This window comes from Urtica dioica, chromosome 3 (assembly GCF_054948205.1).
Source record: "Urtica dioica subsp. dioica isolate 48M chromosome 3, U.dioica_male_clone48M_v1_H2, whole genome shotgun sequence".
Classification (NCBI taxonomy): Eukaryota; Viridiplantae; Streptophyta; class Magnoliopsida; order Rosales; family Urticaceae; genus Urtica; species Urtica dioica.
In genome coordinates this window covers 47885875-47898965 of record NC_142758.1, presented here as the reverse complement: position 1 = coordinate 47898965, position 13091 = coordinate 47885875, and the positions used below count along the sequence as shown (strand labels likewise).

Here is a 13091-nt window from a genome sequence, read left to right as displayed (position 1 = left end):
TATTTGTTCACATATACATACATGGATACACTCAAAATTCATTACTGTGATGAGAAAGAGCATACAAATATGTACACTAGATAAGTTTAATCTTTAAGCAATATAATTCAACAACATTTTCGTTAGTCTGAGTAGGAACCTAAAGAGCACAAGTGGAGTCATATAAAGTTCACCAATTTATTATTATATTTTTTTCATTATAAAGTATAGATCTTTAAAAAAATTGAGTCAATTTTGAAATCATCAAGAGTCCCTTTATTACTTTTAGAACAAGTCACACAACCAATTAATCCACTGTTAAATAAAATTCAAACCCCATCTGTTTTTCCTTCCTCTTTAAATAAGTTCTCTCAACATAAATGTCATATACATTCAGAAGCGTATTTACAACTAGTCATCGATGGTGGAAAAAGATTTGTGAGTGAGATTAGCGTTTCGCCTCAACCTTCATCGTGTCCCTTTAATTACTTGTAGAGCAAGTTACAAGTGTATTTAACTAACACACCTCGTATACGGTCTTGAAGCATGGAAACCCGTGCTGCTATAAGCATATATCTACACATCTAGCTATCGTAATGGGACACGAAAGCGATGCCGGTCAACGGAGAGAGTTGACTTCTCGCTCTCGAGTCACCTGGGGTGGAACGAGCTGTGAGTGAGATTGGCGATGGAACCATCGTCGTCCCTGTTGAGAGGGAGAGTCGGGTCCTCGAAGGTGTCGTTGAGCTCCATTGTTTTCTCGTCGACGAACGGAGGGCTCGTCGGAGCCGGGAGAGGCTCTTCCTTGTCGGTCAGCATTTTCAGGGCTTTTGACATCATCGGTCTCAGAGACGCGGCCTCTTGAGTGCACAGAAGCCCTATGTGGACCGCTCTCAGGATCTGCCGCTTCACTTGCTCTCTCTGTTGCTCTCTGTAGTTGTGCAACATCAGGTTCGGGTCGTATATTTCCTCGATCGATCCCAGTTGAAACCGCTTCCACGTCTGCGATGTTTCAAGGCACGGTGATGAATTGGAACGAGATAATAGTTATAAAGAAACTAATGCAATTACATTAATTATGACCCTACAAACACTAGATACAAGTTGAAACAAATCTATTTAATGATCTATTCTTTAAAACTACTCGCAAGATTTTTGAATTTGTGCATATGATTTTGGTGAAACAATGATTAAAATGCTACAAAATCAGGACTAATTTGGTAAAAAAGAAAAGTGTTTGATGAAAGCTTACTAGTGTGACAAGGCTATCTGAATATTCCATGGTCTTGCTCCGATTGTTCATTCGTCCAGTGACGATCTCCAATAAGAGTACGCCGAAGCTGTACACGTCGACTTTCTCGGTCAACTGGCCGTGAGCTAGGTACTCGGGAGCCATGTAACCTCTGCGAAAACACATAAATAGAGATCAGACAACCCAACAAGGCCTAGAAAAAAAAATGAAACAAAGTGATTGATTGTTTTTATTTTTACTAACAATGTGCCTGCAATGGCGGTGCTGATGTGGCTCTTGTCTTCTTGGAAGGAACGGGCTAACCCGAAATCAGCGATTTTGGCGCGGAGCCTTGAGTCCAACAAGATGTTACTGGCTTTGATGTCTCTGTGGATGATCCGAACGGTCGAGTTCTCGTGAAGGTAAGCCAAACCCTCCGCGGTCCCGATGATTATATCGTGCCTCTTTTCCCAGCTCAGCCCTTTCCCTCTCGTTTGATCTGCCACACGGCACCGAAATCAACACAAAACTTTGATGAGAAAACCATGTTCACATGTTGAAAAGGACTAACCGAAAAAATTTGGAATCATTTTGAAGAGATGAGTTTGAGTCAGTCACATGAATGTTTCTTTTAAATAAATAAAACTACCCGCATTTTTCTTCTTTTGAAGAAATCATCAAGGGTCCATTAGGAAAATAGCCAATTTTAATGTTTGACATTGCTAAATAGCCAACGTTTATTAAATTTTAGGTAAATACCCACTTTCAGACGTAAATCTTAGGTAAATAGTCACTTTCATATACCAAACGTTAACTATTTACCAAAGATTTACATCTGAAAGTGGTTATTTACCTAAGATTTACCAAACGTTGACTATTTAGCAATGTCAAACGTTTAAGTTGGCTATTTTTCTAATTAAAAGTTAATAAAATTCACACAAACATAACCTAATTCTCTTTGCTACGGATGTGCACATATTGCTTGAATGACACACAGTGTTCCTTGTTATTTCATTTTTTAAAAAAGCTAAAAACCCCATCTAACCAATGTGCAAGTAATCAATATCAAGAAAGACGAATTCAAGATTGGTGGTACCGAAAATGAAATTGTCGAGGCTCTTGTTGGGAAGGAACTCGTAGACGAGGAGGCTCTCGGGGCCGGAGCAGCTACAACCGAGCAAGCGGACCAAGTTCTTGTGCTCCACCGTACTTATCATGTTCACCTCGTTGTAGAAATCACCCGCTCTATGCTTGTTGTTGAAGAACAGCCTCTTCACCGCGATCTCTCTCCCGTCTTGTAGAGTTCCCTAAGAAAATACGACTGAGGTTAATTTTTTTTATTTATGTAACATGATTTTCTGGTCCATGATAAATTATAAAAAAATATTAAACCTTGTAGACAGATCCAAAACCTCCTTGGCCGAGCTTGTTTGATTCGTCGAAGGACCCGGTGGCTTTCTCTAGAGTAGAGTACTTGAAATTCAAGCTGCTATCGTTTAGTGTTCTCACCAACTTATTTGCGTCGTTTGACTCTACATTACAAAACAGCAAATTGCAAAGGAAAAATTATAACAAAATAGTCATTTAATACTAATTAACTAGCAAAATAACTAAAGTCCTTAGTTGTTAGAACATAGCCAAAATTACATCGTCAATAATATTTTTTGACACCGTCCTTAAAATTTTTGACGTTGTTATATAAACATTTTTATCACTTAAAAAATAAATAAACACATGGTCAAAAAAATTATTAAAACCAATTACTTTTCAATTTTTTGTAAAATTTATCTATTTCACTAATACCATTTACATTGCTTGCATTCCAAGAAAATATGATTAATTCAAACGACATGTCGTTTTCTGTTTGGTTCTTTGTTAGTGTTACCTCTTCGTTTCCTCTGTATATATCTGTTCTTCCACATGTGTTGCCCAATGGCCAACCCAACCACCAAAACCACAAGCGAACTAACAACAGATACTATAATTACCACTCTTGTCCCTGAAGAAAAAATAATCAATTTATGAGTATAGCACTTATTGGGAGATATTCGGAAATAATTTACTACCAAAATATAGTGTTTACAATTATAAAGCTCATATTGTTATATAAAATTGTTTTATATTCATATCGTAATAAAAATAATACCTTAGTAAAACCTGAGTAACCACACCAAGCCCTTTTGTTGTGTACAATAATATTTCATTTAGTATAAATTAAATTCAGTTTGAACTTCAAATATGAGACGCGTCCCACATTGATAGAAGAACTAAAAACGGAAAGATAAATGCTTATAAAAACCCAAACAATATTTTCTTTTCAGTTGAATTCCCGTGGAAAATTCCGTGAAAACTTGAAATTTTTTTGAAAAATCATTGTGAAAAATGAAAAATTGGTGGTACTATATATATTCGTCGGCAATCTTATTCTCAATATATTATGTTATTGAATCAATATCCAATCATCACTGACCAAAAATTTCATCAACATCCAACTTTTTAGAATTTGATGATCTATCACTAAAATACCGAATTGCTCAATACAATCTCGTCTAGTTTTCAAAACAATCTCAAACAGTCCAATGACTAAACCAATTTTAAAATTTGGATATCATTTGTTTTTAGTTTAAAGTTTGTGTTGAACACATTAATTACGAGTTAAAATTGTTAGCAGGTTTATCTCAAGATTTAAGATATTTTTTTCGCCAATTATATCTAATAAAATTTGCAAAATAAAAAATATATTTTAAAACATGAGAGCCCGGAGTCCGACTAGACTAATTCTCGAGATCAGTTTGAGACCAGACCAAACCATGCACACCCTTAAAGATACAAACTCAAACGACATACCTGAGAATCGTCGGGCTCGAGGAAGCTTGTTGAGAAAATCTTGATTGGAGTACCGCATAAAACATCCGGTGTTGAGAGCCCTCCCTTGTGTCCGAGGCAGACACTTGCTAGAGAGCGACTGAAGCCCTTTCTCGAAGCACTTCCGACACGAGCTCTCGTTCAAATTCCTCCAACAATCCACCAACACGTACGCCTTCGTAGTCCCGTTCCCGGCCACGACGGCCCGTCCGTGGTATCGCCTCGTGGTGGAGACCAGGGCCGTTGCAACGGCTTGACTCAGGCCGCGCCTCACAGCATCTGCAAAGGAGGGATTGGTGGTGGTGCCGTTGCAGATAGCGGTGTCTTCTGCGCCGGAAAACTCACCGTAGAAGCTGTAATTCTCAGCGCGCATGAAGCAACCGTCCAAGAATATCCTCCCGCTATTGAACGGGAAGCATTGAGGAAGTACCTGCCGAGCCATACGAATGAGACTAGAAGCTTCGTTTGATAGTTTTTTTTTTTTGGAAGGGCATTTGCTGCCAGTGAAGATTGAACCCACTGTATCGATGTTGGAGTTGGTGTAAAATTACCATTAGACCAAGTTACGTACTACTTGATACGCTTTTTTATTTCTAATTTTATGTCTCTAATTAAATTATAATGCGTCTTAATTTTTAGAGCACATTTTTAAACATAAGAATTTAATTAATTACTAATAAAGAATTATGATGTAATTAGAGACAAAATTACGAGATACAAAAAAGGTAACATTGGATTCGGTGCGGATACGTACTTCAACTTGCAACCAAGCACAGAAAAATCTAGTTCGGTACACGTACCTCAAAATTCAACTTTATGTATGTTCGGCTAGCTTAGTATTGCATTAGTTCTTAAAAAAAGTACTTTAGTATTGCATTATTTCTTAAAAAAAAAAATACTTTAGATTTAAGAAGAATAAATATGATCATAAATGTCATTAAAACAGTTTTTCATTTGTTACATGTCATTAAATGTATAGATTTTTTAACTTTAATAACAAGACAATTTTACAGGTTGATGTTTATTAAAAAAAAAAAACAACCTACACGGCCGCATGTAAACATCAAAAGAATTGAAAGTGTAGTTTTTTTTTTTTTTTTTTTTTTTTTTTTTTTTTTCTGAAACAAATGTAATGTAACACGTTAGTGTGTATATATATATATATATATATATATATATATATATATATATATATATATATATATATATATATATTAGTATGCATATCCTATGTAAAATAATTTTAGTACAATTTCTTAGAATTTTTTATATAACAAATCGATACTTTTTCTATAAAACAATTAAAATACTGATCTAACGGTCTAACCTGTATACTTAATATAATTTTGGAAAAAAATATTTCACCCCCTCTAATAAAATAACCCTGGTTTTGTTCCTGTATGTAACTAACAATAATCTCAGTTCATATCAATACGTAGAAATATATACTAATGAAAAGGTTGCCGCTAAACTGCTGCTCAATTCGTGTCTAAGACATGGTTTAAAATATACATATATATATATATATATATATATACACACATATATGTATACATATATAAATATTTTTACAAATTGGTTTGAAAAACTGGATATTAATTTCAATAAACTGGATCACTGAATATTTGGATAATCGAGTTTTGATTTTTCACTAAATTTTTCACTAAATGGGATGGGTGAAAATGGTCAAAACAAGTTTCATCCCTAATAAAACTCATATCAATGCATAGGCTAATGAGTGTACAAACATCATAAAATGCATAAATGTATCATGTATAGTTAATCAGTCATATATAAAGATAAATTAGCAACTTTGATACTTTGAACTAAAAATTATGTTTTTGAACACTTTAACTTGTCTACAATTTATGACAACTGTATACTTTCATGTCTACAGTTATCAATAAAAGTGTACAAAAACTTAGTTGCCACTATTTTGATCCAAATTATCAAAATTGCTTATGATAAAAGCGTATAAATTAATGAGCTTTATGATTGGTGTGCGTAGCGTACCGTGCGGGCCTCGGCGTAGCAAAGAACGCAATCGAGGAGAGAGAGATCTCCGTAGCATTGGGCCAGCCCGTAGTTTCGATCTGGGCCCAAGCCCACTTGCGAAAGCCCAAACCCGCCGGTCCTCATTTGCTCGCTGATGTTTTGCATCACCGCCACGAAGTTCGGCACGAACGCCGTACTGTTGTTCTCCAACACCGTCCCGCACGTGATCCGAACCGTCTTCGCCCTCGGCTCCGCACGTGCCAAAATCATCACGCACGCCCACACGCTCAACGCGATCACAGCCGTCCGTTTGGGGCTACCCCTCATCATCATGGGCTCGTGCCACTGAGGAGGGACAAGGTGGATAATATATTATGGATGGGAATGTAAACGACAAGAGAAACAACACGACAATGGAATAATAACTCATAATTATTACGTGGCACTTTAAAGTTGTTTTTTTGTTTTTTTTTTTTTTTTTTCATTTTGTAATCAAGTTTTCCATGTCATGACAAAACCCAACGCGATCTAAAATCTCCCCAACTATTTATTTATTTATTTATTTTTTGCTACCTTGGTCATCAAAATATGATAAAAAATTTCGTTAATTTTAAAAATAATGATAAAGTATTCCCAAAAAAATTGAATAGCCACCCCTTCGAATCTATTTAACAAATTCACATCTAAAATTTAATATGTCAAAGCATAGTTTGCTAGTGGGACCCATGAGGCCTTAAATTCTAAATATGCAAAACTAATTGTAAAGATTGAATTAATTTTTTTAAAAAATATGTATATAGTTTCTTCCTATCCTACTAAACGCAATACCTCTTTTGCCTTTCTCACCGCCTACAATTGCGTTTGACTGGAAAACATAGAAACGTCACTCGTGATTTTCATCGTTTTAGTTTTCATTTCACACCCCTTTCCTCTATATTCCAACATTTGAAATATATATAAAAAAAAAAAGAGACAAAAAAATGATTATCAAAAGCTGCCATAGTCTTTTAACAACCTCAGATTACGGAATTCATTGATATTGGTTCCCAATGAAATATCACTCTACAAATGCGCGGAAATAAGAGTATTGTAAAACCAAGACATAAAACGCACTTTAGATTCTAAATCCACAAAAAGTTTTTGAGTTCATAATACTATTTAAGTTTAGAACAATATTTAAGATCCAATTAGCTATAGCTGGCTTTAGTAAAGCTTGGCTGAGAGAAACATCATAACCATAACCATAACTTTATAAGTTAAAAAGATGAAGAAGAAGAAGATGAAATTCATACTTAGATCAATCTTTAATAATCTATTTGTGGGTTTTCGAATCAATAAAAGAAAAGAAATAGAAAAAGCTTTGGGTATAAAATATTACGTACCTGGGCTTTGCCTGAGATTGGGATATCCAGAGGGGGAGAGAGAGAGAGAGAGAGAGAGAGATTGAAGAGGTAAATATGAGATCTATGATAGATAATTGATATATGTGCACTTTATTTTTCTTTTGTTGAAAGGAAAAAAAGTGGTGGTTGATTTTTCAGAACCTTCTGAACATAATCAAAATGAAGCTCCTCTTTGACTCTGAACGCGGTTTTTGACTCAAAAGTCAACGTTGAGAACAGTTGTGGAACACTATTGAAACCTAACAGACAGATCTCGCTTTCAATTCTCTCGGTCACCTCTTATCTTTTTTTCTTTTTTTTAAATGTTTCATTTTTGGCACAAAAAAAATAAAGGAAGGAAGAAGAAAAAGGAGATCCATACAGTGTGATTCAGATTTCACAATTTAAGGTATAGGTTTTGTGTCGTAGTGCAAAATCTATTTATTAATCATGTCACTTTCAGATTGACCTGTATTTTATCTTTCTATTATTAATTACTTTCGACATTATTCAATTATAATCCAAGAGGAGATTTAGGTAAAGCTGTGTATTGCTTACTCTGGATCTCCGATACAAATTATTATCTGTAACATGTTCCTTTTTGTGAACAGAATGTTTGGTCTATCACTTGACTATAATTAATTAATATTTTGAGAGGAGAAAATACCGAGAAAAGAAAAATTATAGTGGGAAACTAGTCCATGTAAGAAGCAAAATTGGAGTATTATAATCTTCTTGATAATAAGTTACAAAATTGGAGACAATTTGACGTAGCAAACTGCTATTATAGTATCTCATGTGCGATTGTGGTAATTTAATCAACATTGGGGCTAAATTGTATTCTTTTTTTGGATAAAAATTTGGAGTCCAGTGAAAGAGGCGAAAAAGAGAGGTATCAATGCAATGAGATTCACATAAGAGCGATTGTGGTAATTTAATCAACATTGGGGCTAAATTGTATTCTTTTTTTGGATAAAAATTTGGAGTCCAGTGAAAGAGGCGAAAAAGAGAGGTATCAATGCAATGAGATTCACATAAGAGGGCACGGATAACATCAATATCATTCTTGAGGATTATTTGGACATGACAATGATCTAGAAGTCCCATAGTAGGAGATTCAGATAAATTTCAATTCTGTAAATAAGGTAAATTTGGCGATTAAGGTATTGGCTAAATTGATGATCTGCAACACCTAGTTCTGTTTGTGTGAACAAAATTGTAGGGACACCATTCTTGGAACCATATGACTTGTTAGCAGGGGATTCGAATGCTTGGGAAAAGAGGGGTATCAGATTTCTTTGAGATCGATGCAAAACTGTTCTTAGCAATTGTCTAATGAGATGACAGTTAATGCTGTTTTTTTGGATCAACATTCAAGAGCGCACGTGGCGATGCAAGGAGCAGACCCGAGATGCCACGTGCACTAAAGGGGTCGTTTTTGCAATTTCTTTAGCTTGACGCGAATTGATTACAAAGTAATGAAGAAGATGATTTTGAATGACTAACTGAACTAATTAAAATAAAGAAAGCAATAAACACGAGTTTAAATCAGAGAGAAAAGCGGGACTATGACACCACAAACCGACTACGTTGACTATCCTTATTTTGTCTATTGTTGCCTCGTTCCTATGTTACCAATCTCACTCTTTCTAATATAGCACTGGTGTTCTAGCAGACCTATGCAATTGGCGGATTGTTATCCTCTCGGCCTCTAATCCTATGAAAGCAACCACACACATTAAGTACAAGAATTCAAACAATTGCACTCTCGCCTACATTTTCTACTAACCTAGGTCGATATGAAGACTATAGCAAAAGCATGATAAATTTACGAGCACTGCTATTTGTCACGACTCACGAATTTGGACGATCCACCCAGTGTTTGACAAGTGGACAATTTTAAATAGTTCTTAGTGTTTATCACTTTGGGTGGGGGAAAATCGTGAGTCGAATTCGTGTCAAAATTAATTTTCGTAAATTTACTCTCTCTCGAGTAGCAACAATACTGCCTAATAATCAAGAAAACACTATTGGAATGAGCAATAGACAAAATCAGAGCATCATCAACGCTTTGAGTATCGGTTTGGGCTACATCGCAGACCTATAAAAATCTAGCCGCTAAACGAATATATAATCAAAGCTAAGAACGATCAAATTCATATCAACATCAATAAAATTAACATTGAAACTAAAAACGAATTCATATTAAGTCAAAAGCAAGATTCAACAATAGTCTAAAGCAATAAAATAAATAAAAGAAAGGAAGAAAGAAGAACGATTGGATTTGAGTTCAGGAGACTCGTCGGAGGCGTCGATTCCAACGAAGAACACTTTTTCTCTCTTCAAAAGCTCTCCAAAGTAGCCAAACACAATATGAAAAATAATAATAATAAAATAATGGAAATATGTGTTTATAGGTTACAAAGACCCTTTAAATAAGTTTAGGGGTGGTTTTCACTTTTCAGAGCAATATGAGCCTTTGGATTAGATTCAAAGGCTCAAAGACGTCAAAAATCGGGTAACAAAAATTTCTGATTTTGGCACTGGCGCGACGCGCTTCTTTATAGCGCGGCGCACTTTGTATTTTTTTTTACAAAGCGTAGTGTGCCACTTAAATGGCGCGGCGCAAAATATTTGGAAATTTGCTCTTCGCGGCGCGAAATATTTGGAAATTTGCTCTTCGCGGCGCGATGCTGGCGTGATTTGAGCGCGGTCTGTTTCTGGACTTCAGCGCTGCGCGCCACAAGAGTTGACCACCTCCAAGAAGAGTTGACTTTGAATAAAACTTGTCGTTAAGCTCCGATTTTACTTTTGTTTTCTTCTAAATGACTCCCACGATGTCCCGATGCTCAAATATGCCCCTAAAACCTGAAATTCACTATAAAAAAAAAACAAAATAACCTCAAATACCTTGAGAACTTGTTATATTCATGCTCGAAAACGATAGATTAGTACGTATAAAATGTACTTATCATGATGTTGTAATATTTTTTATCCGTCGGGCTAGAGAGGACCGTTACTACAAAAGGGTAGACCCGATATGCCACGACCTCTAAAGAGCCTTAGGATAGACAATAAGAATAAGGACAATGGTTGTCGTTCTTGATCTTCTTTTCACTGGAAAGTCAGTTTTTCAATCTTGATCATCTCTTTACTAGAAAGTCGATTTTCCGGTCTTGATCTTCTCTCTTCCATTGACTAGTCGGATTCTGGGTCTTTGTTTCTGAGTTGAAAATCTGATTTCCTTCCTAGTTTGTGTGATTGAGCTATTTATAGGATATTGATCTTGAAAGCATAGCGTTTGACGCATGGCACATGGCGCATGACGCGTGAAGCAGGGCACATGAAGCAGTGCCGCATGCCGTCATCAAATGACTTGCAAGCATTTACAAGGCCTCGGTTTTGGTCAAGTATATTTTTCGACCCGTTTATCTGAGTTATCCTTTTGTATTGTGACGTTGTTTTACAATTGGAACGTCGTTTTAGTAATTAAGGCATCGTTATATTCATAAAAAAAAATGACGATATAACACTAAAAGTGTTTTTAGAGTAATGAAATAATTTTAGATGATTTGAAGACTTTACGGACTAGAGCAAATCAAGAAACACAATTTATTTATGGCCACTCCTAAAATATTTGCGGCCAAACCAGGGCCAAACTCACAGTCCTATGCTGTCATCATATGATTATATCTCATTACTAGCACCAAGCTGGTCACTCGGAAAATAAAAAATAATAGTACGTAACACATTGAGCTAGCCTTGAAAGAAATAATAAGAATAAAATAAATAAACAGAGCAAGTTGGTGTGATTTAAAAATCGTATTTGTCATTCAGTGTAAATTACAGATCGTACGATTCATTTGATCATATAATCAAGTATAATCCAAGATCAGGCAATAAAATAAGGAATGTATTGCTCCCAAATAAGAATCGGTCTTATGCTATTTTTTTATTTGATCCTTAGAAACCAAACCATGATACCTTAGCTTGGATAAGCATCAAAGACTCGTAAATCAAATCAACGATATAGTATAAAATAGTACTTGTGCTTTGTGATGTAACTATATGATGGAAATAGTAGCCATATCAACTTTGTGTAATTATTTCATGGGTTATATCGTTGACTTAGGGTCTTTTATTTGGCTCTTAAATGTAACTTGTTGTCTTTTACTCTTTTTTTTCCTTCTTTTTTTCTTCATCAATTGTTGTCTTTTAATCGAGTGCATACGAATCGAAGTCTTGCTAATGTGTCTAAAACGTAAATTGCGCACGAAAAATTTCATGCGTTTTTCATGTTTCAGAATAAAATATAAAACCAGTGGAAGAACATCCAGAAAGGATTCGTAAGCTTTTTTAATATTCTCAAGAGCTTCGATCGTGTTTCCAGATTTTGATACAGTAATTGTAGCTAACTTTGAATAATGAGAAAGAAAATTTGAGAGATAGAACCAAAGAAAGAGTTATATCATTTAGATTGATAACAAAGAAAAATAAAAGTGATTTAGTTAAATAGTCAATTTAAAGTAATGAATTCACAAAATAGTCAAAGTTTATCTCAAATCCGTGAAATAACTAAAATGTGCGATAATCAGATTACGAAAACTTTTTGATATGATTAATTTATTTGAAAGTGAAAAATTGGTTATTTAATCTTTGTGTCAAAAATAATTTGACAACATAATTTTGACTATTTTGTTGAAAATTTGAAACTTTGACTAACTTGCTAACTAATTAATTTAAAATAGCTATTTTATATAATTTTTCCAAAAACTAATAGACTTAAACAATAAAGGGCTTAAATTTACCCATGCGTAATATATATAGCGGATAATAGTCCCTATGGTTCTTCTTTTGGGCTCTTTTAGATTTTAGAATTTTTTTTTTAATTTCATGAGACAAATTGTTGAACACCATGGCCAAATAGAAGATCACAAAGAAATAGGACAAGGTCATCCAAAGCTCCAAAGAGGTGATGAAATTTGAGAGAGAGAGAGAGAGAGAGAGAGAGAGAGAGAGAGAGAGAGAGAGAGAGAGAGAGAGAGAGAGAGAGAGTACCTTATTTCACTACTATTATATCAAAACTAAATGGTGGGTGGAGCCTAAGGTCCGCACCTCAGACTTGGCTCGGCATGGCAACGGGTACGGGTTTTAGCGGGTACACCATTACCATACCCGTATCCGCCAAAAAAATACCCGTTAGTCCATACCCGTTAACCCGTCTATTTAAACGGGGCGGGTAACGGGTATACCCGCCGGGTGACGGGTGCCAAAAATATGCACCCGTTAACCCTCTTTTTTTTAATAAAAAAAAAAATTGACTCATATTATAAGAAAAAAATTGTCACTACTACATAGGTTATATAGTAGTATAAAAGCTGAAATTATACGTGTGAGAGTACGTATAAGTTATATCAAAATTCTAGGGTTTTTTTTTAATGTTTACGGGTCGGGTTAACGGGTTAACGGATCGGGTATGTTATTTCCGCCACCCGACCCGTACCCGTTAAAAATGATAACGGGTATTACCCGTTAACCCATTTGAGCGGGTATCACCCGGCCCGTTTAACTCGGATACCCGACGGGTTAACGGGTTTCGGATTAAACTACCATTCCTGGCGGCCTCTAGTGAAATAGGT

At 35.3% G+C, this 13091-nt stretch overlaps 1 protein-coding gene across 1 annotated transcript; it reads right to left on the bottom strand.

The window, feature by feature from the left end:
• Nucleotides 1–297: 297 nt before the first annotated feature.
• CRK2 (cysteine-rich RLK (RECEPTOR-like protein kinase) 2) lies at nt 298–7790 on the bottom strand. Its single transcript, XM_089609015.1, has 9 exons — nt 7453–7790; nt 6089–6415; nt 4058–4505; nt 3096–3209; nt 2603–2742; nt 2307–2517; nt 1475–1709; nt 1232–1382; nt 298–981 (listed from the first exon to the last, which is right to left on the bottom strand). The coding sequence occupies exons 2-9, from the start codon at nt 6401–6403 to the stop codon at nt 631–633; spliced, it is 1965 nt and encodes a 654-aa protein (XP_089465141.1). The 5' UTR covers nt 6404–6415; nt 7453–7790; the 3' UTR covers nt 298–630.
• Nucleotides 7791–13091: the final 5301 nt, after the last annotated feature.